The sequence below is a fragment of the Lissotriton vulgaris genome, chromosome 6 (assembly GCF_964263255.1).
Source record: "Lissotriton vulgaris chromosome 6, aLisVul1.2, whole genome shotgun sequence".
Classification (NCBI taxonomy): domain Eukaryota; kingdom Metazoa; phylum Chordata; class Amphibia; order Caudata; family Salamandridae; genus Lissotriton; species Lissotriton vulgaris.
This window is the reverse complement of record NC_141694.1, coordinates 774540719-774568188: the sequence shown is the minus strand read 5'-3', so window position 1 is coordinate 774568188 and position 27470 is coordinate 774540719. Positions and strand designations below refer to the sequence as shown.

General features: G+C 45.3%; 1 protein-coding gene across 1 annotated transcript in view; it reads right to left on the bottom strand.

The window, feature by feature from the left end:
- Positions 1-27470, bottom strand: part of LOC147707968 (amine sulfotransferase-like) — a 426437-nt gene that overhangs the window by 175021 nt on the left and 223946 nt on the right. Inside the window, exons 3-4 of the mRNA XM_086926774.1 lie at positions 20898-21050; positions 13431-13639 (exon numbers count right to left, since the gene is read on the bottom strand). Coding sequence (XP_086782900.1) covers positions 13431-13639; positions 20898-21050 — 362 coding nt within the window. The remainder of the gene's footprint in view (positions 1-13430; positions 13640-20897; positions 21051-27470) is intronic.

Sequence of the window (27470 nt, the reverse complement as noted above, 5' to 3'; positions counted from 1 at the left end):
TGCACCAAAAAGAGCAGTCCAGCCGGAACTGCCCAAGCCAGGTCCTGTCTGAACCTGAACACAAACACCCAAGACTGGTTTTGTCCTGGAAGGGCATCTTTATTGGGCCACAGGAGCCAAGCTACACCTTACTGATGAGCACCAATCAGGGCGAAACTGATTGTCTCGGTCTTACTCTCGCTCGTTTTAGAGCTAAATGCTTGTCGGTCTTGACTATCTTGTCCATAGCTCCTACCCAGTATTCCTCGGATAAAGACTTTATGGTGTGTAGGTCAGGTGAACTGTCATCTGAGTGGGCAAGAAGGGAATAGAAAATCTCTGGATTTTCAGTAGCTTTTGTATTTTTTGCTGCATCTATTATGCTTCTCGTACCCAGCCTGGCCACATCACAGCTCCCAGCACAGTATATAGAAACACTTTTGATTGTAACTTTGGTATCAAACTATTACTGCTACTATGTACTCTCAAGGATACATTGGGGCCCTTGAGAGGTCTGGTGATTCTTATAGATAGATCCATACGCCTAGTAGTAAGAATATCTTTGCTAGTCACGAATTGCTGAACTCTGAGTAGAGTCAGAGGTGAATCTTTCAGAGTAGTGTTAAATGGGCAGGTTCAATTGATACCAAAAATAGAACATCAACTTCACCAATAGCTGCAGGGTACCGGTTATTGCATTGTTTGAGTTCAGTCGCATTGCACCCTCTGAGTTATGAAAAGCAGTGTTTGAAGTCCAACCTGTTGTTGTCAGCTGTAGGCATTGCACCCATTGTTGCTGCATTGCACATCTTCTGGGCTCAGTATATTTTTAGTATCACAGTTTACTGTGGCTGCTTCCATTTGTTCAGCAGTCTGTGAACAGGACATTGTATTTATGACACTAAGGGCCTCATTTGCAATGATTTGGCATAGGGCAGTGCTGCATGTCTTTTTGTTTCGCTACCCTATGCATAATCGAAAGGGAAGGAATGCACTGTATTTACCAGATACAGTGCATCTCTGTCCATTCAGCAGGCCCCCAATATGGTGCCTACGCCAATGCAGGCACCATTGCACTATAGTGCGAGGGTGTCTGTGTTGTTGGCAGGATTGTTTTCGCAAAAATAGGTTGATTTCCCCTTGTTATGCCTTCCCTGGGGAGGCGTCCAGTTTTGACACATTCCTAGATTTACAGATCCTGGAAAATCTGTGAATGTGTCGAAAACCCATGGCTATTGCGTGGAAACATCCAATGCAATGCCCATGGACCGCCTCCCAGGTGCAGTGTGAGGTAACGCAACAACTTGCGCTGCATTGCCTTACACCATATCTACAAGGCCATAAAAAGTCACGCAAAGTGGCTTTGCCTGGCATCATAGATATGGGTCTGCACAAAAAGTGATGCACTGGTGGCACATGGGGTTTTGGTGTGAAACAGGGCGTCTCTTTTCACAATGCTTGCTATTCCTTATGAGTTAGTTCCTGTGTTGGCCTGTTGGGTTACAAGCTAACCAGCAGAGGGTGAAGGAAGTTCTACAGTTGCCACATAATCTTGTCTCCGCAGAGCAGCTTACAAGGGCAGCAGGGACAGTAGGATTTGAATAGCTGGCAGAGACCGCAGTTTCCATTTTCAGCCCAGCAGCGGCATGCTGAACAGGTCCAAAATGTTAGGATCATCAGCTTTCATATCGCTGGCAGCCGGGCCCGTCAGCACACTCCTAGTCTCCTGCACACCACTGCTGGTTGGTCCAACAGAACTCTTGGCAGCCTGGCCGCATCCTTTAGACTCCTTTAGCTGGAAGGCACTTAAAGCCTCTTGACCCAATAAGTAAAGCGAGAGCATGCCACACAGACATCAGTCTGCACTAAAGTCAGGTAATAGTTTTGTAAATGGTGTCCTTTATCCAGGTCAATAGGGCATCACTTTGCAGCATAGATCAGAGATGAGGCCCCAGGTTTGGACAAGGTTCCAAGAGTCTTATTTAGTGCTGTAAAAGTCATCTGGTGCCCGTACTTTGTAATATTCCTCAATTCTGTAATGAAAGTGCCACAATGCCGCCCACCTGGCAGGGGACAAGATAATTCCGATTTGCAATAAGGGTTCCTGGTCCCTCCCCTTCAACTACAGGACTTTAGCCTTACTGACAGTATGCAGAAAATATTCAGTAGGACTATCTTGGCTATGCTGTGTGAGTGGCTCACTGATGCCGTGTTTTTGACTCCCCTACAAGCTGGCATCAGAGAAAGCGTTGGTACAGTCAATCAAGTCTTTCATCTTAAGTTGTTGCATTGGAAGTATGTATTACTCAGAGGTTGTTGTCTATATGTGATGTTTGTTGGCCTTCGGTCAGCCTTTGACCTTGTCTAAAGGGATGGAAGGCTTTGGGTGAAATGGGAATCCCTAAGTATATTTTCTTGATCAGGTTACACTCAGCAACTTTGCACAACTCGGTGTCGAGACGCAGGGCGAATGCATGGATACTATCCCTGTCAATCAGGGTGTCAGACAGAGATGTGTATTGGCCACAAACTTATTTTTATTCATGGTCTGGTGGCGTACTTGGCTGATTGTGAGAATGCTGCACCAAGCATTGCTGATGTTTGTATCCCATCCCTACTGATTTCTGATGACATCCTTCTGATTTCTAGATCGCTGATGGGGTTGCAAACACTCTTGGCTCAATTTTAGAGCACCTGCAGGCAGAGGGGCTTGAAGGTCAACATCAGCAAGACCAAGTATAATGTCTTCAACCCTTGCCCAACATCTAGGGCCAACTCTGAGCTGCACGAAGTCCATATAAAGCAAGTTCCAATTTTTTATTATTTAGGGGTCACACTCACCGAACACCTTGATTTGTCTCCGCATATTGTAAAATGCAGGTTAAAGCTTGGACAGTACTCTAGTGGAATTATTGGGTCCCTCAGGGGCTCTCAATTTCGCCCTATCTCTCCAGCTCTTCAAACTTATAACATTAAAGCTGTGGGAACTGCATCATATGATGTGGAACTCTGGGACCACAAATATTGTAGCTCGCTGGATAAATTTGAAAATTGTTTTATGTGTTCACGGACCAACCTTCTTGTTAGCACCACGCTCATTTGATGTGCTTACACATGTGACTAGGAAAGCTTAGCTCAAAAATAGGGCTTTGACCCATATTGTATTGCCACAGAATTTGGGTGACCCCGGAGTTATTATCCTAACGGAAAAGTCCAGAGGATCTTCTCAGGTCACACAGTGCCCTAAAATGTCCATGGGTTTGGTATATCCAGCAATCCTTTACTCAACTAGGCTGTGCGAATCTATGAATTACTCCAGAAGACCTTAGCTGGATAATTAGGGCTGACATAAAGAGCTTGTATTGGCAGTATAAGACATCTGCTTATAGATGGCAAGTGGGAACAGGTTCTCTAGCTTCTGCATTCCTTGATTTTAAAGTAAGCCTCTTTTGCCCAGCTTACAAAGGATATCAGGAAAAATGGATACTTTCACTATGTCGGGCTTTTGAGCTTATGAGATTATGGAATGCAATTAGGATATTGAGAACTGATACAAGGAGATTAAGGTCTAAATATTTGCAGTCCAGTGATCCTGGTCCTATGATGGCTTGACTCGCACATATTTTGTATGTAAGTTTGCTGCTCATGCTGGGATGATCATTTTAGTCTACTTATTTAAGTATTGCACTGATTGATAAACCAAATTTTATGTTTTATGTACTTTTCTTGCCTTGCGCGTGATAAAGAATGTATGTATATCTATAAGATTTCACTGCTTCACTTCTAGGACACAAATGCGTCAATTTCTTACGCCTGCTTCACAGCAGGCGTAAGACTGACACAGCCCCTTTCACATGGGGCTTGCCCCATGTGAAAGGACACATTGCTGGAGTTGCGTCACTTTTGTTACACACTCCAGCAATGCGTCACTTTTGCGCCATACAGATACATCAGAAATACTGACATATCTGTAACTCCTTGCGCCATGATGCATCATACTGTAAAGATGACGCATCATTGGTGTTGCAAGGAGGGCGCAGTGAAAAGTGACGCATCACTTTTTTCACACAGCGATACATCACTTTTCATAAATGAGGCCCTAAGTATTTGCAAAGAATATTGTCTATACCTATGAGTTTGTACAGTGGCGTAGCTAGGCCCTAGGCACCCCATGGCAGCCACTGCATCTGCCGCCTGCGGCCTAATCGAAGAGCGGGGGAGTTGCTGGCACTTCATGCGGCCACGACGGCCGCACATAAGAGCGGGGGCTCGGGGTTTAATGCAGATTCTTACAGCTGCAAGTAAGAGAGGGGGAAGGGGGGCCGGCCGCCGCCCCAAAATCCGTCCTGCCTTGGTTGGTCCACCACTACTGCCCCCACTCCCCCCCCCCCCCCAGCTCTGCCACTGAGTTGGTAATGCAAAAAAACGTTGGTAACATCTTCTGAATCAACAGGTCTATAGAGGAAACTTATAGAGGCTGCCTTTTGAAGAACCAGATATTTGGAAATAGGATTAACATGATATCATTGATCCACAGTCCCGGCCACTTCTTTTTAAAGCGATTAGACTTGAACAACAATATCTTTACCAATCATGCAATCATTTAATCTAAACAATATTTACATGCCAAACATGGGCACGAAAGCATCTGAAAAATACACTGGAGACACCTACAATTACAATTGTCTGTTCTCCATAAGCAACTGACTTGAAAAATATTTCACTAAAAAATGCATATATTACGTTCTAGGTTGCATCCTATACTTTTCGAATGGCAACTCAATTTTATGACCTAGAACGTTCTCTGTAATCACCATAAGACACTCTGTGTTAGTGAAGCACTATATTTAACCGTAAAATATATATTCAAATCAATAATTACAAAATACAACACATCCAGAGTAACTTCTAGAAGTTCATCACATCTCCTCTTCATTTTCAATAAGGTTCCCAGAGAAAGAAGGAAAAGAGAGGCATGGAGAACGTGCTAAAGCAAGAGAGAGGGATTATAGATTAAACCTAATTGACCTAATTTACAAAGCTAATTTTGATTGTTAGTCAGGCCTTCTCATGCAAATAACATTTTCCACAAGTCTCACATCTGGGACCGGTCAGATATTTATTCTAAAGAGGTGTGAATCCATGCCCATAGTGGCATTCTCAAAGAAACACCTTCAGACTTTAGGGGGACTTTAAGAATTGGAGGGCTCATTTATGAGCTTGTGACGCAGTGCAGTGCAGCAAGTCACCTTGGTGCGCTGTTCAACAGGGAAAGAGCAGGAATGCGTAGTATTTAAGGGAATACAGCACACTCCTGTCCATTGCCTTGGGGTGGCACCCTTTTGGCAGCCTAGCACCAGCGCAGGTACCCTTGCATCGTGGTGCAAGGGTGCTTGAGTTGCATGCAGGATTGTTTTTGTGCAGCACGGTGCACCTTTCTACACCAAAACAATCCTGGAAGGCATATTGGAAAGGGGAGACCACTCGGTCCCCCCGAACGTATGGATGGGTGCCCCGATCCCCCGGGAAACCATTGTGGGCGGGGGCGTGTCCCGGCTGGTATGCCCGAACACGCTCCTCCCGCTCAAAAGAGGTTGTCCTAAACACCCGCCCGGAAGTCCGTGCACTGATGGGCATGCTTGAGGCGGGCCCCCGCCCTCCCACAGCTGGATAAATAGTGCGGGAATCCAACGAAGCTTCCTCTTGTTCCTGTGCTCTGAAGGCTGCACCACTCGTCGCTCCTGAGCCCTCAAGGGAACAAGCTGCACTTTTTTGAGAACTTGTAATCTTTGTCTTTCTTTTTCAGTTATCAAGGCGTGGTTGGAGATCGAGTCACCTTCGTAAATCAGGTCGGACGGATCGATCACAGACATGCCTGGCAAGAAATCCGGAAAGAGCTCCGAGATGGAACGGATGCTGCGGACGTTGGTGAACCAAGTGGCGGTGATGGACCGAAAGTTAGGTAAAGTTGACCGGCTAGATCGCGGCTTAGCGGCCATCAGGAAACAGGTGGAGGCCCAGAATGCCCCCTCGGGGTGGCCTAAGAGGGTCATAGGACCGGCCTTGCCGAACGTCACCCCAGGGGATAAGGGTAAGAAGAGGAAGGGGAAGGCGGGTCCCAGCGAAAGCCCCAGTTCTAGTAGAAACACCACCGATTCCAGTCGCGCCAGCCCGGTACCGGGACCGGATGGGGGGTTTCCTATCCCCGTGGTTATCACGCCACTGGGGGATGACCAGATGCCCCCGGAATTAGCGCTTCAATTAGCAGCGGTGTTACCATGGCTAAAGAAGGGAGCAGGGGGATCAGCGGCTGCGGGAGACCCGGCCGAAGAAGCCAGAATAATTATCGAGCAGTTGCGGCAGGCAAGGGATGCCGGGACGGCGAATGTACCTTCTATTCCCCCGCAGGTTGCGAAGGTGGTCGCAGCGGACAACCAGGAGAAAACAATGGATTCGGTTACAAGCGCGGCAGAAGCCGGTAAGAGATTGTTACCGATGGTGGGGGAGGGTGCAGTACCCTCAAGGCGGGAAAGTTTAGCTCAACATGTTCCCTTGGCTACGAAAGAGATGGTGTGGGCAAATAAGTATATTAACATGTTTTCACTGTTGACTGATCATCGTGAATTAGAGTATGCAAGAGACCCAGAAAGATTTGTGGCACCCCAGTGTACGGCGGTCCAAGAAGGCAGAATTCAGGGTCGATTAGACGATGATGAACTGGATCAGGGCCTTTTCTATATTTGTAGCGATTATCGGAGAACGTACACCAGAGGTGTTGACTGACTTGGCATGTTATCAGAGTAGAATAACGAGTTTCCATGCGAAGTATGGGGGTGATGAATGGAAAGGCTATGATATTGCCTTTAGAAAAGCGAAGGAATTTAATGCAGCCTGGACATGGGATTGTTTAGATACAGTGTCCTGGCATGCGCAGCTCTTGCCAGGACCGGCAAGTGCTTCAGGGGCCAGCGCGAGTGGCTCCGGGGTATTCCCTCAGAGGCAGTCACAGCCCTTTCGGGCGAGCTCTGGGGGGGAGTCCCAACCTAGGTTGGGCGGGAACGGAAGCAAGCGAGGGGTGTGTTGGGGCTTTAACAAAGGAACTTGTAGCAAGCCCCATGGAACGTGTAGGTTCCGGCACGCATGCGTGGGCTGTGGGAATTCCTCACACCCGGAAACCAGTTGCCGGTCAAAGGCCGCTGGCGCAGGAGGAAAAGGGGGTCCAATGCAGGATTGATGTGGTGCCTCGGAAGCAAACATCTTCGCCCACAGATATCTTGGCTTTGACCCCCTGGCTAAACGAACACCCTGATCATGCGTCCGCCGGGACTCTGAGGAATGGCTTCTCATATGGCTTCAGGATCCCGGCGGGCAATTTTCGTGGGGGCTCTTCCTGTAGAAATCAGTTGTCGATCCAACACAATCCGACAGTTGCTGCCAAAAAGATCGCAAAAGAGGTTAGCCTGGGGCGGGTGGCAGGACCATTTGGCGACCCACCAGTGGCTGATTTTGTGTGTTCCCCATTGGGAGTGGTCCCGAAGAAGGACCCGGGGGAGTATAGGCTCAATCACAATCTGTCGGCCACGAGGGGGGCTTCAGTGAACGAGGCGATTGACCCCGAGGTATGCTCAGTGAAGTATGCATCGTTCGATGACGCTGTGGTAATGTTGAATCGCCTGGGCCCCGGGGCATTGTTAGCTAAATCAGACATTGAATCTGCATTCAGACTGCTCCCAGTACATCCACAAGACCAGCGCCTGCTGGGTTTCACGTTTCAGGGGAAATATTACATGGATATGTGCATGCCTATGGGGTGTTCGATTTCATGTGCTTATTTTGAAATGTTTAGCTCATTTTCGGAGTGGGTGTTCATGAAGGCCACAGGGCACAAACATGTGATGCATTAACTGGATGATTTCCTCTTTCTTGGCCCACCGGGCATTCGGGACTGCGGGCGGGCATTGCAGGACTTCTGCGTGCTCATGCGGGGTTTCGGGGTCCCGTTGGCACCGGGTAAGACGGTAGGGCCGGCTACCTCAATCGAGTTTCTGGGTATAGAACTAGACTCGGCAGAGGGGTGCTTCCGTTTGCCGTTGGAAAAGGTTGCCAAGTTTAGGGCTTCCCTGTTACAGTGTCTCCGAACGGAGAAAGTGACCCTGCACCAATTACAACAGACAGTGGGTCAGCTGAACTTTGCATTGAGAGTGATACCGATGGCTCGCCCTTTCTCTCGATCCATAGCGCAATCTATGGTGGGTCTTAAGGAAGGACACCACCACACTAGACTGACGGCAGAGGTTCGCCAGGACATGCTCATTTGGCTGGCATTCCTGGCGGACTTCAACGGTCGAGTGGTATGGAGCAAACCCCCAGCCTCGTCGGTGGAACTCGGCTTATGGAGCGTGGGTTTGGCGCAATCTTCGGAAACCGGTGGTCGGCACAAACATGGCCGGCGTGGTGGCGAACAAGCGGCCTAACAGGTAACATTGGTTTCTTGGAATTATTCCCCATCTGGGTGGCTCTGGTGGCATGGCCAGAAGACTTTAGGGACCGCTCAGTTGTGTTTTGGTCAGATAACATGGCAGTGGTCGAGTGCATTAATCAGCAGGCAGCACGCTGCAAATGGATCTTACGACTGTTGAAAGAGATAGTGTTGCAATGCATGAGATTGAACGTACAGTTCAGGGCAAAACATGTGCCGGATGTACTAAATAATGCAGCTGATGCACTCTCTCGTTCAAAAATGCAGGCTTTCAGGGATTGTCTACCCTCAGCGGAGCTAGTGGCGGCACCTTTCCCCGAAGCACTATGGCAGATCGATGCCCCGGACTACAGAACCTTGTGGCAGCCAGTTTAGCGCCCAGGACGAGGAAAGCTTATGAAGGGGCGTTCCGTTCATACTGCGCCTCTTTGGGGCCGGTAGGGGAGCATAGATGGGGGCGGGATGAGTCCTTGCTCCAATTTTTGGTGGCGCTTCATAAAGAAGGCCGGTCGGCGGCAACCGCCAATAGGTATAAGGCCGCCATATCATTTATGGCACAGCTCCACGGGATAAGGGACCCGACGGACTCCTTCTTAGTCAGGAAGGCTCTCCGCGGCTGGCAGCGCCTGGAGGGTCATAGACAGGATAACAGGCACCCGATTGGGTTTGACAAATTGACCACCTTACTGGCGAAACTAGACGAGACATGCTCCTCGCCCAGCGAGGCAATACTATTCCGAGCAGCTTTCACTTTGGCATTCTATGGGGCCCTGCGGGTGAGTGAACTGGTGGCTTGGAATAAGAAAGATGTGGAAGGAGGTCTACGCAAGGATCACATCCAAGTAAGGGGGGATTCTCTGCTGATCTCGATAGCCAGGTCAAAAACGGACCAGGAGGCCCTGGGGAATAGTGTGGTGCTGCAGCGCGCTCGGGGGAACCCCGGTTGTCCAGTGAGGCATGCGGAGGCCTACCTGAAACAGAGGTTGACAACATGGGGGGGGGGTCCTGCTTAGACACATGGACGGCACCCCTTTGACAAGATTTCAATTTTAGAGGGTGCTGGCAATCACGATTGCAGCAGCGGGCTTGAACCCGTGTGATTTTGGGACCCATTCATTTAGAATAGGGGCCGCTATAGAAGCTACGGCTCGGGTCTGCAGGCGGATGAGGTGAAACAATTAGGCCGTTGGTCCTCGAATTGTTTCAAGAGATATGTGCGACTGCACATGTCGTAAAAGACTGATGAAAATGCACTCACGCTTGTTGTCTTTTGTTTGGATTACAGTTTCGCGAGCCTGTGACGCGGGGCGGAAATTGGGATCGGCCCAGCATCAGCTGACCGGCGGGAAAGGATCACCGAATGGAGATCAAGTGGTCTGGGTCGTGGGCCACTCATACGTGAGGCGTGCCGGGGACATATTCAAAGCAGGTGATGCGATCCACACATCTGAGGAATATGGGTTCAGAGTGACCTTCCATGGGAAGGGCGGCCTCTGTATTGACCAACTGCAAAATTTTGTGGAGGAACTCTTAGGGCGGCACAGGTCACCGCCATCTGTAGTCATAGTGCACGTGGGGAGCAATGACTTGGTGAGACTGGGAAGACGGGTGTTAGTTGAGTACATACTGTCTGTAGTTAGCTGGTTAGCAAAAAGGCTCCCGGGATGTACGATTGCCTGGTCTCACATGATTCCCAGGGGAATATGGCGGGGGGTTTGTCTATGACAGCGTTGAACCACTCGGTAAAGAGGGTCAACAACAAAATAGAGAAACTGTTTCGCTCAGCTCATCTCCAAAGCATTTCGCATGGGTGTATCAGGGGCGATCACTGTTATTTGAATGATGGGGGCATTTGTCCAGGGCTGGGAATGACTTACTGATAGGAGACTTCGTAGCTTGGCTAGTGGGTTTGAGGAGCCATGACCTGTAGGAGGTGTGGGGGGGCCAGATAGTCAGTCAACTATCTGGCCTGTGGCGGTAAGGTCATGATCGGTGAGCAGTGATTTCAAGGTCCCTAGGGGGGGCGCCACCCATTATGGATGGGAGCGCCTGGGGGGAGGCAGCCATTGGCCCCTCCCACGGGGGGCGGCACCCACTACGGATGGTTCGCCCAGGGGGAGACGGCCATAGGCCCCTCCCGGGGGGAGACGGCTATATGCCCCTCCCACGAATTTCCCGGGGGCCGGATATCCGCTCCGGCGGAAGAGAGTGTGGGGAAGGGGGGAGTCCACGCTGTCCTTCTTACGGATACCTCGCACACGAACTCAGACGACCTTAAGATGGCGTCGAGTGAAAGGGGGCCCCCACAACAAGGGAAGTTACAGTTGGCTGCGAGGGTAAAGTCCTCTGTGCATGCGCCACTCACACCGTGAGGGCGGGAAGTTGGTGATAGGGATCTGACACCGGTTAAGACCTTGCCGTTGGCCCTTAATGTTAGGTTGTAAAAATTCAAAATGTAATGCATTTATCAGGATGCTAGACTCGGCTAGGAAACCTTTGTATTAGAGATTTGTTAAGGTTAGCCTGGAAAATCTGTCTTCATCAAGATGTAATTAAAGTTGAATTTGTACATGATTCATGAAACGTTTTTAATTTAAAGTTTTACATTTTGTTTCATATTTTAATAAATACGGCCGGGGGGGTCGTGAGGCCCCCCCGCCTTCCAAAAGTTCAAATCTGTGTCTGTCTCCTCCCATGGGGAATTGGTGTTGGGAGGGGTGGCGGGCATCCCGGCCCATATGGAAAGGGGAGACCACTCGGTCCCCCCGAACGTATGGATGGGTGCCCTGATCCCCCGGGAAACCATTGTGGGCGGGGGGGCGTGTCCCGGCTGGTATGCCCGAAGCGGCGTGGCCGGAACACGCTCCTCCCGCTCAAAAGAGTTTGTCCTAAACACCCGCCCGGAAGTCTGTGCACTGATGGGCATGCTTGAGGCGGGCCCCCACCCTCCCGCAGCTGGATAAATAGTGCGGGAATCCAACGAAGCTTCCTCTTGTTCCTGTGCTCTGAAGGCTGCACCACTCATCGCTCCTGAGCCCTCAAGGGAACAAGCTGCACTTTTTTGACCCACCCACCAGCCCCTTGTTGCAGAGTTTGTGAAATAAAGAAATATCGTCGGTGTTATTTGATGTAATAAAAATGTATGACAGTCATTTCTTGCATCATGAATGTATGACGAAGTATGCATGTAATTGAATACTTGTGTTTTGCTTTAGGACCTTTTTCCCTTTGTAGCAATGTTGAAGTCGGTGAATTATCAAGCTGTTGCAAATTTAGGCCTAGTTTTTCTTTCCTTAGTAGGTAAAACAATTGTCGTATTTATACTTTGGTCGGGCGGTAAGGTCATGATCGGTGAGCAGTGATTTCAAGGTCCCTAGGGGGGGGCGCCACCCATTATGGATGGGAGCGCCCGGGGGGAGGTGGCCATTGGCCCCTCCCACGGGGGGGCAGCACCCACTACGGATGGTTCGCCCAGGGGGAGACGGCCACAGGCCCCTCCCAGGGGGAGACGGCTATATGCCCCTCCTACGAATTTCCCGGGGGCCGGATATCCGCTCCGGCGGAAGAGAGTGTGGGGAAGGGGGGAGTCCACGCTGTCCTTCTTACAGATACCTCGCACACGAACTCAGACGACCTTAAGATGGCGTCGAGTGAAAGGGGGCCCCCACAACAAGGGAAGTTACAGTTGGCTGCGAGGGTAAAGTCCTCTGCGCATGCGTCACTCACACCATGAGGGCAGGAAGTTGGTGATAGGGATCTGACACCGGTTAAGACCTTGCCGTTGGCCCTTAATGTTAGGTTGTACAAATTCAAAATGTAATTCATTTATCAGGATGCTAGACTCGGCTAGGAAACCTTTGTATTAGAGATTTGTTAAGGTTAGCCTGGAAAATCTGTCTTCATCAAGATGTAATTAAAGTTGAATTTGTACATGATTCATGAAACGTTTTTAATTTAAAGTTTTACATTTTGTTTCATATTTTAATAAATACGGCCGGGGGGGTCGTGAGGCCCCCCCGCCTTCCAAAAGTTCAAATCTGTGTCTGTCTCCTCTCATGGGGAATTGGTGTTGGGAGGGGTGGCGGGCATCCCGGCCCATATGCCCTTTCTATGTGTACTGCAGAGAAAGAGATTGGGAGAAATGAAGATATTTCTCCCTTTCAGCCTCCCACGGAAGATGTAAGATTTTGGCGCATCCCTACTCAGGTTTTTCAAGTTTTTTATAAATCTGGAGATGCGTCACCGTCCATGGGAGATGCAAGGGAACACCCATGCCACGGCAATGGAAAGCCAACCCATAGCAGAGTAACGAAATGTAGCGATTTGCGCTGCGTTGCGTTAGTCCAGATTTTTTAAGCCACTCAGAGACACGCAAAGTGGCTTTGCGTGGCTTTAAAAATCTGGCTTATAGGTCTGTGCTACGCATGTACCAGTATGTGTGGAGCAAACATGACACAACCCCCTCATAAATAGGCTCCACGGTTTCCTCAAGGAGGATAATATTTTTTAAACTTGAGAAAAAAAATAAAAGTACAATTACGGTAATGCAAAGCCATTCTTTGCCCATTCAGTTGATCACTATGTAAAACTGCGCGTTGGGAAATGGCTTCGCTTGAAAGTAAACAGGAATTTATAAAGGTTTCACAGAAGTAGTCGTTTAAAAGTGTGCCAGACACTGCCTTTCAGGAGTACTCTTGAACACTCTGCAGTCAGAACGAGCTGTAAACCTACAGGTGTCGATTTCAGAATTTCTTGGAGAATTGAACGAAGAATCTCAATCTTTCCGCTGATTAAAAAAAGCCAGGATGCTAACCAGGAAGCATTTTGCATTCTCATATTCATAGGTAACAGGTAAACTGGATTAGAACTAAGCATGGAAGTTTATGTGAGAAACAAATAGGAGACTTATAGACTAGCATCAAACACGCCTGACAGTCCTGACGAAGCACAATGAGAAAAAGAAAGCACATACCTTTCCTCTTCTGTTTCTGAAATCTCTTGGAAGCAAATGATAAGGTAGGTGACTGGCAAATAAACGTGGGGAGGGACGCTTTTTGTGGTCATGCACTCTTAGGTCATATTCAATCCATGGCACTCTGTCAATAGTATTGATGTTTTCTGTTCCATTACGATGACCTTCGTAATAGATCAAACTTAAAACCTGCTGCGCAAACATTGTTCCTGTAAAAGAAATGTATATTTCTATTAGGTTCTCCTCAAATGTGAAAAAAGTTTTTTGATCCATGTGTTTTCATGCATTGTTAGTAAACAGTTTTTGGTATGCTCTTTTGGGCCTCCATCAGTGCGTGTTTGAGTTTAATCTCAGTTCATGTACTTGTACCTTTTCTTAGCCAATGATATGTGATTGCCTTGCTAAATGTAAACAGCAGAAAACACTAAGGTGAAGAATTTGTGTTGTCAACTGACAATCATTCATGATTAAACATGTTTATTAATGTGTCTTTTTCCATGTAGGTAGGAATATTAACTGAACGTTCTTATGCAATTTCCTCCAGCTCAGACACTATTTCTCTCATGTTAGCTGAATCTTGTAGGCCTGAAATGCAATTTCCCTGGAAGCTTTTGCTTTAGAATTAACAGTTTGAATAAATTGTGGGATATGTACAATGAAGTGGGGAAGTGGGGAAGTGAGACGTTAGCCGTCAACGCCTTGCTCCGCCACTTCTGAAACGCAAGGCTGCACCATATTTACAAGAATGTGATGCAGCATTGTGTTTCCCCCTACGATGGCTCTGAGTTTAGCAACTTAGCGCCAACGCAGGCACCTTTGCCCCATAGTGCAAGGATGTCTACGTGCAGGGTAGGATTGTTTATGTGTAGGAAGGTGTCACTTCCTGCACATAAACAGTCCTAAAATGTGTGCTGCTTCCTGCAGCACACATGAAAGTGACAAAATTCCATGTATTAAAAAAAAGATTTTTTTATGTATAGGAAGTAACACCTTCCTGTACATAAACAAACCATGGAATTTTGCTTTTTTTCATGTGTGCTGCAGAAGGTAGCACAAATGGAAAAAGCAAAAACGAGGAGAAATAATGCATTTCTCCTCATTTCGCCAACTTAAGAACAGGATTTCCCTGGTTTTAACTTTGGTGCTGTTTTCTATGTACCCCACCCTTGTACACAAGGGGCAGCATCAAATTGAATGGGTGTTGTGGTGGAACGTCCACCGCAACACCCACTGCTTACCCCTTTCACACTAAACATAGCATGAAAGAGGGCCTGATTTACAAGGCAGTTTTAAGCCACGTTAAGTGGCTTAATACTGCCTTGTAAATAAGGCACAGTCCCTATTGTCACCACAACATCGGTAAAAGGGATGTTGTGGTGGCGATAGGGGCTTGTACATATGCACCATTGTGTGATGTGTATTTTGTTTTTTCTCACGTATGTGTTGCAGGTGGAAGAAGCGCCCTTGTTAATAAGAATAATTTCTTTGTTTTATTAGTCAGGCAAGGAGAGAAGGGGATACATCGTGAGCTAAAGCAGTTAAGGGAAATTGTTCTGTTTTCACACCGTAGAAGGCCTGGGAATCAAGGTCAACATGAGGCAGTTCAGGAGCATCGCTGCCCCGAGGAAAAGTCCCTTTGAGATCGTGATCGGAGCAGATGGTGTGAACAGCAAAATTCTTTGGAAGATACCTGTAATATTAAATGCTGCAAAGAAGGAATGGTGCCCACTTCTTCTCTGCCTCCAGAAAAAACAAGCTCTGTCTCGATAGCTTCATGCTATTGGGCCCATTGATGGCAGAGAGACTATTTAGAAAGACTCCACATGCTGACACCTTTTATTTCTTTCTCTGAAGATGCTTAAGTAGGGATGTATTTTAGTGCTAGTGCAGGGATGGATTGATGTTCTACATTCATCAACCCTCGATGTAGGGAAATTTAGACTCATGCTTCCTGATCCTCTGTATCCTATTTCTTGAGTTAATTCTGTTGTACATGTATCATTGACTCCGCTTTGTTCGCAGATTTGGCTTTATGCTGATTTCAATGTATTTTTACACTCTCGTTTTGAGGTGTCTCTATGTCCAGTTATTTTTGGGCGTTGTAATAAACTAACTACCCCTACATAGTTGTGTGTAGCTACTATGTGTCCAGAGGAAATCCTTTTGAATTTATTGGCCTTAAAACACTTTCTCCCCTCTATGCTTACATGCTGATAAAAAGAACCATCAGATTTTGATTCTAGAACAGGTCCAGAGTATTTGACAATGGATCCAAAATTTCTCTTTGATGGCGAAGTCTTCACAGATACTGACCTAATAATAGCTTACTTGCCTTCTTGCAACTGAGAGAGTGCTTTTAGGAATGCCAGATAACAACAAAGTGTTTTTGTTGTTCTGCCATGAAAGGGAAGCTTGTGCTCTGTATGTACTCACCCAGACACATGGTTGTGCCAGTAGACGAGTGGCCTACTTCTCAGCTACATTAGATCCTGTAGCTTCAGCATTGCCCGGATGTCTCAAATCCGCTATCACAACAGTTGTCAGTATTAAAGGATGTGAAAGCATTGTGATGGGTCATCCACTTACTGTATTGTACGGCACTCAGTTGAACTACTGATAACAAGGACCAAAGCACAGCATTTGACTAATCACAGGTTGACAAGATATGAACAAGTGCTGCTTGCAGCAGAAAACGCGACTTTCAAGCGCTGTTCTGTGTTAAACCCAGCCATCTTTTGCCTGTTCCTAATGCTGATGGGGAAGATTGTAAAGACTATGGCTGCCTGGATGTTACTGAGCTTTGCACCAAACTGAGACCTGACATTTTCGATGAACCATTGTCTGATCACGATAAAGTCCTTTTTTGTTGCTAGTTCATGTTTAATGGACAATGAAGGTAATCTGAGAGCAGCATTTACTGTCTGTACCATCTCTGGAGTTGTGGAAGATGCTTGTCTACAGGAAGTACACTCCTCACCGGTGGCCGAGATCATCGCCTTGACCAATGCATGCCTTGTCTCTGAGCAGATCCAAGTCACCATCAATACCGATAGCCAGTATGGTTGTGGTGTAGTTCATGACTTCAGACAACTATTGTCGCAGAGAGGGCCATCAGGATTTCCCATTCAGCACAGGGGATATGTGAGACAGCTGTTGGAAGCAGTGCAGTTACCAAAGGAAGTGATGGTCTTAAAGTGTGCTGCTTATGGGGAGGGGGTAATTTTGTCACCATAGGAAACTGCTACACAGAGCAAGTTGCTAGTTTTGGTGTCACACATGTATGAATTTTCAATGGGGAATATGTTGGCAAGAGCAAAGAGAAGACCAAACTCAGCATGATGCTAGCTGTTGCAGACACATGGGATGACATTACAAATGGGGGCATAAGATCAGGAACAAGCTGGTTGAATCAGAGCAGGCTTAGTTTTTCTAAATCCAATGGCAAGGCAGATTCATGGATCAGCCCCCATAGGAAGAGATGCAATGGTGAGATGGTTCAGCCTGATTTGGTTTAATCTGAGGTTCCTTGTGATTGCAGAGGCAGTGTGTCATCAGTGTGGTACGTGTCAACAAATAAATGCTGGGAAGAAAACTGCTATTGCCTGAGCCTGATTGGGAGGTCTGGGGGTCCTTTCAATCGGATCCAATTGGACTTTGTTGAGATGCCGTTTTGTAATAGATTGAGATACATTTTGGTTGTTGTGTGCATCTTTTCTTGGTGGGTGGAAACTTATCCAACTAGAAGCTGTGACAGTAGCAAAGTTGTTGTTGAGGCAGCTTATTCCACGCTTCAGATTTCCAACTACATTGGAGTCGGGTAGAGAATCTCATTTTCACAGTGAGATCATGAAGCTATTGTGTACTGCCTAGAATGTGGATCAGAGACTGTATTGTAGTTACAGGCCAGATGCTACCAGCTCGAAGGAGGTGGTAACCCATTTCCAAATGGCACAGGGTCTTCAAGGGACCACTTCCCCTTTGAGAATTTAAAAATAAATATTTTTTAAGAGCAGGCAGTGGTCCCACGGACCATTGCCTACTCTTAGAATATGAACGTTTTTTTTTTTTAATGCTTCCCATGTTCCTTAAAACTGTCTTCATTAAAAAAAATGCTTTATTTAAAAGCAATCACAAACACAGTGGTATGCTGACCCCAGCAGATGACTTTCCCAGCGATGGCAGCAATTCCTACTGGGTCACAAATTGCTTAGCTCAATAATATTTATGAGGTAGGTTGATGTGTGACCCAACTAGGAATTGCTACTTTAAGGATAGGTATTTAGGACATCAGGAATTGCTATTTCCTAATTGTGATACATTAAGAATCATCATTTGTAAATAGCTATTTGTAATATTTGTAAATCTGGCCTTAAAACTGTTCATTCTTTGAAGAGTTAAACTCAATGTACATCTAAACTATCTGGCTTAGGGTGTGATACTTGCATAATGCAACATAAACATAAGTATGAAGTCGTCCTCTCTAGGTACTTATTCAACACACAATAATTACAATGAGCACTCTACATCAATTTTTGACATTTTCGACATGATGTACCTTAGCAAATTGCGTGACATCAATCTTAGACTAACCCATTGCAAGCTATCAAAATATCAAGCTATCAACATTTTGGGTCTGATTCACAAAGGTAAACTTACACTTCTGTGTAAGTTGACTATTTTTTTGGTATTCACAAATTACAAATTTAAATTTGCTAATAATAATTTTATGACTGCTTAGACTCCTCAGTCAGTACGCTGAACTCTGCACATATAAAAATAGGACAGGCCAGTCTTTTCTTGTGAGGTTTCCACCCTATTGCGGAATCCCACAGTCGTAGAATTACTATTAGTAAAATTACACTCATTGCGCCTGATTCACAATGGTAAACTTGCACTTTTGTGTATGTTTACAATTTTTTGCTATTCACAAACTCTGAGTTAATAGTAACTTTATGACTGTGGAGACTCCACAGTTGGTGCAGACAACTCTACTCATAGAAAGATAAGCCTGTCCTATCTTTTTATGTGTGGTATTCTCCACCCCTATAGTGGATTCTTCGGTTTTTCAGTCGTAAAATTACTATTTTTTTTTAAGTTTGTAAATAAAAACAAAATAGTAAACTTGCAAAAAATTATAAATTTACTTTTGTGAATCAGGCCCTTTGTGAATACTGAAATAGTTGTAAAGTTACCATAGCAAATGTATACTTACAGAAAAGTGTAAATTTACATTTGTTTATCAGGCCCTCAGGGCAATTCCCAAAGGCAAACTTACACTTTTCTGTAGGTTTACTATTTTTTGGCATTCACAAATTATATTAATGGTAATCTTATGACTGTGTACACTCCACACTTGTGGCGGACACTTAGCACATAAAAATAACGGCCTATCCTATCTTTTTATGTTTGGAGTTCTCCACCCCAACTGTGTCCCCGATTCAGTTGTAGCCTCTTGTTTTTTTGTGGCTATTTCCACAATCATATAAGTGAGTAGCACTAATCGGTGTCATATTCTGAATGTCCTTGATTTGTGCTTGTCTAGTTGACCAGAGCACAAACAAAATGTCCCTTTAAACAAATAAGCACCAGAGCCTGTTATAAAATACATTTTTATGTGATACTGCTTTTTTACTCTGCATTTACATGACATTGATAAACTTGAGAAAGAAAATCTGCATTCATTTTCCTCAGTCTGAAAAGAACAGAAATGTGGCACTTATGTAACAAACCAATTGTGGGCAGGTTTTCCCGTGTCTGCACCGCTTCGGTGATGTGACAGGACATTGCTGTGATTTTGTTGTTGAAGGGTGACCTGGATGCAGAGGGGTGATTTTGTGACAGGTAGGACATGTGTGGGTACACTTGGGGATGTGTTCCTGTCCCCACAAGAGTATTTGATGTGGACAGGAACCGTATGTCAGCACAGGAGTTGTGTGTTGTGGTTTTGTGCAGAGTTGTGTACATGCATATATGCATACCTGAGGCGCTGTCTGCAACAGTGCCTTGCTTGCTGGTAGTGTATTAGGTACAGCAACGGAAAGGCGTGTAGTACTGGATCCATTGTGGTCCTGACCAGGTGGAGGGGACCTGTAGTCTGATTTTGAGCTCTGCTGTGGTACTTCCGCCGTCTCCTGTTGGGTGGCTTCTCAGCTGCGGTGTGACGGGCTGTTTAGGTCATCGTGATTTTGAACAGCAGATGGGACAACATTCCACATGCCAGTGAGTCTCTATTGGCTCCCACCGCCGCGGTGGGGGGGTGCATTTTTATGGTGCTTCACGTCGCACTGCGGCGGAAACGTCAAATGGGTTATGTTTGTCCATTGTAATAAGGCGGGCTTTAAGACCATTGCGGTGGTGCCGGAAATTGAGATTTTCCGCCACCGCCAGCCCCCCATCCTAATGAGCCCAATAATGTCTTCTTTTGAGAGTGGGAGTTTAGATTTTGCTAGTTTCAATTTTTTGTTGGAAACTGTGCTTGCATGATCAGACCAATCCTGCGGAGGGGACTTTTTGGAAACATTGATCATTGTAAATCCCTTAACTGCAGATGTATATAGCATATGAAAAGCTGTTAGACTAATCTCTGAGGTTTCATCAGGGGATGACAGGGATAGAATTGGTGGAATACTTACTTTAACACGCCTATATTGAAAGGCCTCCCTGTCAGCTCTATCCCATTTTAGCCTAGTGCTTTTCTTCATGAATATGTTAGAAGCAGTTTCTCTTAGTGCCCTTCACTGTCAGAAAGAACTAATTCAATCATCATAACAAGTGGATTGTGGTCATTAACTTTGCAAAAGCACAATAAAATTATTAATATCAAAACAAATTGAATATGTATATATAACAAAAACATGTAACAAATTATATAATCAAATAAGACAAATGTACCAAAAATGTAAATATAACAAAATACAAATATTTTAATGATAAAATAATTAAAAAAAAGAAAAATAAACAATTAAAATAAATATTACCACTACAGTAGTAGAAACAATGCTTTACTATGTAGAGGTCAAATCTACTATTCCCATTCCAATCCTGGCAACAGTAGGGAAAGTGTTGTACTTTGTAGGGGTCAGATTCACTATTTCCATCCAATCTAGGCCACTGTTAAAAAAGTTATGGATTTTTGAGGGGACAGATTTACTATTGACATTCTAAAGTAACCTAAATTAGGGAAAGTGATGGAGTTTTGAACAGTTGGATTTACTATTCTAACTTCAATGAAACCAAAATTAGGGAAAATGTTGGACCTTAGAAGGGTCAGATTTACTATTCCGCTTCAATCTGAGTTACAGTAGGGAAAGTGTTGGCCTTTGGAGGGTCGGGTTGATAAATGATGGACTTGGATGATTAATACAGTGATGCGTTAGAGATGCTAGTTACACTTAGACTGGACAAATCTCCCATTCATCAAACAGTAAGTGAGTTTAATGTTTAGTCCAACAGTGATAGACGTTTTACCTGATTTTGGATAAGTCACTAGAAAGACATCATCGTCTCTGATTTCCAAGTCTTCCAAGCCGTCTATTTGTTCTGGTGTAACAAAGGCAGACAAGAAATTAAACCCTCTGAGATTAATGATGCCCTTTTTACTTGTGTCCATCTTCAAGGAATCTGTAAGCGGAAACACATCATGACTTTAAGTGCATGTAATTACTTATTCTTTTATTTCTTCTTACGAGTAATTTATGGCAAAGCAGGCATAAACGTACACATCATATTGTAATTTTGTCTGTAAACCAGAGTTTGATTAAGTTAATTGATTTCATTTCCACAATTCAAAATATTGCAAGCAGCTCAGAATAAATGCAAGATATAACCGGGGATGAAGACCCCGAAGAAAAAACCTAAAGGCCCTCATCCCTACGGGCATCAGTTGATTTGTAATTCCAATCTTACTGTGACACTCCAAGTTTTCACCTCTGTGGAATGGGGAATAGCTGGGAAAATCAGTGGAATAACAATAATTTCTTTAGGTAATGAATAAATTCAAGGCTTTATCTTGACAAATGTTGTCATACTATGTTTGAAACAATTCGGTACCAGTGCCTGCCAAATTACCTCATTACCTCATTATCTGTCTTCCTCCCACAGTCCTACATATGAGTTTATCACCATTCATGCAGAAACTAATTACCAACCTTTTTGGTCCCAATCCAACATGGCCTCCATACATATGAGTACAAATTCATCATGTCCCAGGAAGAAGCTCCTGTTTCTTTTTTCCTGCAGCTGATTACAATCTTGGCAACAGATATTTTTATCTTATTTGAAAGACCAGCTTTGGCAACAACATCTGTGATTGGATGACCAACAATCACTTAGACTGAATGCTGACAAGACAGAAGTCTTGTTTTTTAACCAGAAAACTCAGATTTCCCCCAGTCTATGGTGGCCCACAGCACTTGACCCTGCACCCACTCCTGTCCAATCAGCACGTAACCTGGGCTATCAGTTCGATGACTCACTCTCGTGCAAAGCACAAGTCAACAAGGTCACCTCTGCCTGCTTCGCGAAGCTGCGCATGATTAAGAAGATCCTTCCTTACCTTCTCTTGGACGCCCACCGAACTGTTACTCAGGCCCTCATCACCTCTCACCTAGACTACGCCAACAGTTTATATGCCGGTGCCCCACAATATCTGATCGATCGACTTCAGATCGTTCAGAATGCGGCTGCCAGACTGATAGGAAATATCCCCTACCGTCAGTCGGTTGACGCCTATCGCAAAGAGCTCCACTGGCTCCCCATCGCAAGCCGCATCCAATTTAAGATACTCACCCTTGCCTTCCGAGCTATCAACGGCCTTGGACCTAGCTACCTGAAAAAGCGAGTGTCTATCTCTCAATCTGTCAGATCTCTAAGATCTAACAACCTGCGCCTCCTGACTGCTCCTCGCTTTCGACGCTCCAGAATGGGCGGCAAAGGGTTCAGCGTAATCACTGCCAAACTATGGAACTGCCTCCCTCTCGACCTCAGATTCTGTCCATCTGAATCCATCTTCCGTGCTAAACTAAAAACCTGGCTGTTTGCCAAATTATGATCCTTGTCTTGTAATAAGCTCGTTCCACTCCTCCTTCTCTGAGGTTCCGTTTCTAGCGCCGGGACACCCCTCCGGGGGTAGCTGCGCGCTGTACAAACTACTTAAATAAATAAATTAATAAATTGTATGGTTTTTTTCATGGTTGGGCTTGGATGCGGGGCAGACCAGACCACAGTTGGTGTCTGTGGCCTACTGGGCGGCATGTGATGGCCTCAGGGTTGTTTTCTTTATTGTATGTTGTTTTTATTTTTTTTATTTTTGAAATGTTTCCCCTGAATTTTTCTTTTGTTTGCACTGAAGGCTTCCTGCCTCCACCTTCTGGAAGGCGGAGAGGCGGGTGAGACGCTTTTTAGGTCTCGGCCTGGTGACAGCAGGGCTTCATGGAATTAATACGGATTAAGGTGATACAGCTATTGAACGGACCATGAGTTTATTTATTTGGTTGCAGTTTTATATAGCGCAAACTCGACCCGAAGGTACAAGGGCGCTTTACACGGACACCAGTTACACTACACAAGGACACATTAATGTTTTTAGTGAGCACAGGGAGATTCAGTGACCTCACAGAATCACAGGAAGTTGAGACAACACCCACACTTGAACCTGGCTCCCCAGCTCCAAAGTCAGCAGCTGTGGCCATTACGCCAAATCCTCTTGCTGGCTTGTGGATTTAGAGGGCCGGGAAGATTGGAGAGGTATTTCCCCGTGCAAGAACCCACCACTATTCCTGTATATGTGTCCAGTAACAGGTGGCAGGAAGAGATAAGGTATCTGGTAACCGGGAGGGGTAACTTGTGCCACTGTAAACAAGCATTGAAAATGCAATAGGTCTCGCCTTTGGACAAGTTAAAGCTATTTGCTTTGCTAATGGTATTGTATAGCAAAGCAAATCGCTTTAACTTAATGAAAGGCAGGACTTATTGCATTTTTAGGTCTTGCGTTTGGCAGCTCATGCGCTGATGTGCTGTCTCAGCGAGACCTAAAGTAATCTGTATGTTGGCTGAAACTTAGTCTAATTTTTTTTCCACTTGTGATTGGTTTACCTGAGGCATTGTGTTGGGTTCGTGCTTTCTGTTGGCTGTTGATCCCCCAGTTACTTCCATGTAGTTCCAAAGCAGCGGCGCCTAAGTACAGTTTTAATCCTCAACTCGAACTTGTTTTAATTAACTGCAGTGTGCCATCTGTTTCTCACTCCGCGTTTGTTTATTTATTTAAGACACTTCCTGTGTTCGCGATAGAACGGCGGCATTCCTCCAGCTCAGCAGGCCTTTATTCCTCTGACTCGGTGCGCACTTCCAAGGCAGGTGGGTTGTTTGTGGCTTCATCTAAATTAACAAACTCGGTATCGCTTCTCATTAAGGGGACGGGTCAGGGCCATGTGTCTCGCGCCTGTTTACATGTTAATGATCCTAAACACAGGGCCTCTGTTGCGCAGGGCTGGCTGCCGCCCCTCAGAGCCGTAAATTCAGTACACGCTGCGAGTGCATCGTCTTCTGCCTTCCACAACCCTGGCTTTTGTGTTCCTTGTTCTACTCTCTGTGTCCTAATTAGAGAGCCGCATAATTAAGACAAACTCGGAAAATGCAAATGCGCCGGTAGAGGTCTCAACTTAAAATGTTGCCGTATTCTTTTGAAAAGAAACAATTTTAAAGTCCTTAAAATGTGGCTGATCGCCACCTTGTGAGGTTTAAGAATCCGCCTGTATACGTACTTGAAATGGATCCAGTTATTACGTCATCAAATGCAAAATGATTATCCGTAACTCTGTACTTTTTTTTTCTTTTTTGGTCCTCATTTCACCATTAGCATCTGCAAAGCAAACAAAAAGCCCATTCCGACCTAGACACCCCGGGCTTCTGTTACTGCATTGGCTTAAGTCCTAACCAGGCCAGCTTCTTTGTAAGAAGCTTGGTGTAATCATTGGACCAAGGGGCATAAGACCAGCCTCATTTCGATACCCCATGATAGTAGTGATGACCAAATACTTTGATTATTATCGTTCAAATATCCCTGGTCAAAACGAGCCATATCAAATGCAGGACTCAGCCAGTTCTCATACAAAAGAGGCCTAGGGTCTTTCCACAGTTTACAAATCTCCCTCCGGGCAATTAGAATCAAATAAAAAAAAAAAAACTATTTGTTCAGTAGAGAGCGAATTTGTGAGTTCATTGTCCAAACCAAAAATGACTAGTGCTGTATTCAATGTAACCTTAATTTTAAAGATAACTTCAGGGGCACATTCCACTTTGTTCCAAAATCCTCTTAGAATGTCACATTAAAAAAATATATGTATGTCGTCCGCCTCGGCCAACTCACGTCTTGGACACTTCGGGGAGGAACAAGGATAAATCTTACTATTTTCTTGGGGGTATAATACAGTCTGTTAATAACAAAGAAATGGTTCTTTTTTTAAGAGAAGCTGGCTTGACATGCTTGTATAGAGTTTGAAGGTATAGGGCATACAGGTCGACAGCTATATCACTCAGGACAGATGAGTTCCAAATGAAGTAAGGTGGAGGGAGGTCTGCATCATCGGCATCCAACATGCTCCTGTACCAGTACTGGACCTCTTTTTATAAAGGCTTTAACATTTTGAAGACAAAACTCAATTTCCCAGTTACCACCTATAAGCTCTTTCTCAGCTGTAAACCAGGAGCACAGTTGCAAGTATTTGAATTTAGAAAAGGAGCTGCCTATTATTGATCTTAAGACCTCCCAAGGAAGAACTCCGTCTGATGATATAAGGTCAGACCAGATCATAATTCTGCCTTCTTAATGAGGGATGCAAGACTGTCTTCCAGGCAGGAAGGTAGCCCGGGAGAATCCCAAATGGGAGCAAAGTCAGAATAATAGCCTATCCCCCATTTCCTTCTTCTCCTATACCACACATTAAGTGCTGCTCTTAAAACTTTTAAACAAAACTTCTTAAAGAACCTTGGTGCCCCGTACTTAAAGAAATCCCGCACCCCCCTCGAAACTGCCCATCACACTCAAAACCTTCCCCAGTTGGTTTCCGTGGTGCTAGTGAGCAGTGAGCGTATGTTTTTAAACTGAAAGGCAAAAGAGTACCAGAGCAAACCTGGGAGAGCTAGACCACCCCTAAGGATCCTACGTCTCAAATTCTTCCTGGACAGCCTGGCGCTTTTATTAGACCAAATAAAACATGCTATTTTGCCTTGAATTGTACTCAGAACCTTACTGGGGAAGTCAAGAGGAATGGTGCTAAACAAGTAGGTACATTTTGGCAGGATTTTTACAAGGTTTACCCGAACATAAACAGTCAGGGGTAGATTCTGCCATCTGGAAAAAAGGTGGTCAATTTCCTTAGCCACTTTCCTCAGGTTGATCAGAGGAATATCAACTAAATCTTGAACTATGGTTATCCCTAAGTACCTAAATTCCTTACTAATGCTGCCGGCCCACTTGTCTATGTTCCAGCACATTACCCTTGTCTTTGAGAGGTTAACAAGGTATCCAGAATACGGACCAAATTCCTCCACCGTGGCTTCTACCCTTGGGAATACCTCAGCTGGATTGTTGGTATAAACCAGCAGATCATCTGCGTATAAGGCTAACATACACCTATAGTCTAAAACTTGAAAAGGACTGATTAGGTCATCCAGTCTTAAGGCTTGAGCAAGAGGCTCGATATAGATGTCAAACAGTAAGGGCGAGATAGGACAACCCTGCTTCGTTTCCCTTGTTATATTAAAGCTTGGTGTCAATGAGCCATTCAAGAGAATAACTGTAGAGGCACCTTCATAACATCTGATAAGAGTCTATATAAAAGTCGAGCCAAATCCCATCATCTTTAGGGTTTCCAAAAGGAAGACCCAACTGACTCCATCGAATGCCGTGGCTGCGTCGAATGCAGCCACAGCCAAGGGCTCCGACCGTGCCACCGCTAGATCGATGCTGCCTATTAGCTGCAGCATTTGTTCCTGGATAAACCTTCCTGGGATAAATCCCTTTTGATCCGCATTTATCAACTACGGAGCTATCTTGACCAATCTCCAGGCTTAAATGCTCATAAAGATCCTATAGTCAGCATTAAGCAGGGAGATTGGTCTATAGGAATCCACTTTGAGGGGATCTTTCCCCAGCTTTAAAATAAGGACAATCGTGGCCTCCTTCCAAAATTTAGGTATTCTACCATCAAGACTATAAATGCAGTTTAATAGTTCACACAGTCTAGGAACTAACTTGTTCTGGAGGACTTTATATATCTCCCCAGGAAGAGCGTGCATCCCCGCAGCCTTATTGTTCTTGATCTTTTTTTATATAGAGTTTAATTTCGTCTTCAGATATGGGGGCATCTAAAATAGCTCGGCTGTCCTCTGTTAATACCAATAGTGCCCTATTTCGCAACCACTCTTGAATACTCCCGGGGCTAGATATTGTCTCCTCTTTATACAGCTCGGAAAACAGGGACAGGAGGCATTTTTCCATGTCCTCCTCTTTACAGGTGGTTACTCGACTCTGGTCAATGATCAATTCACTAATGTTATTCTTGGCCCGATCAACACACACTTTCCATGCGAATAGGGCACCTGCTTTTTCACCATACTCATAGTTTTCCATGTTATAGACTAACTACTCGGCTCTTACTTTATCGTCCAACTTCCCCCTATATTTCTGATGCAGACGGTCTAGATCGCTAAGGACCTGTGTCAGGTTATCGGGGTGGCGACTCAGTCTATCTCCTTCAAGCTTAGAGATCTCCCTTTCCAAACTCTGACATTTTAAATCCTCTTCCCTATTCTTAGAACATATCAGACTATGTAGCTGTCCATGCAAGTGGGCCTTAAATTCATCCCAAACATAGTCTGAGGATGTTGAGCCTATATTGACAGTAAAATAGTCTGTTGTTGACATTTTAACAGCACCGATGATTTCAGAGTTAGACAACATTGCCCTTTTCAATGTCCACCTAGGGTTGAGACTTGACTTTTTCCCTAGATATAAAAAGGAGATCGGAGCATGGTCCGAGA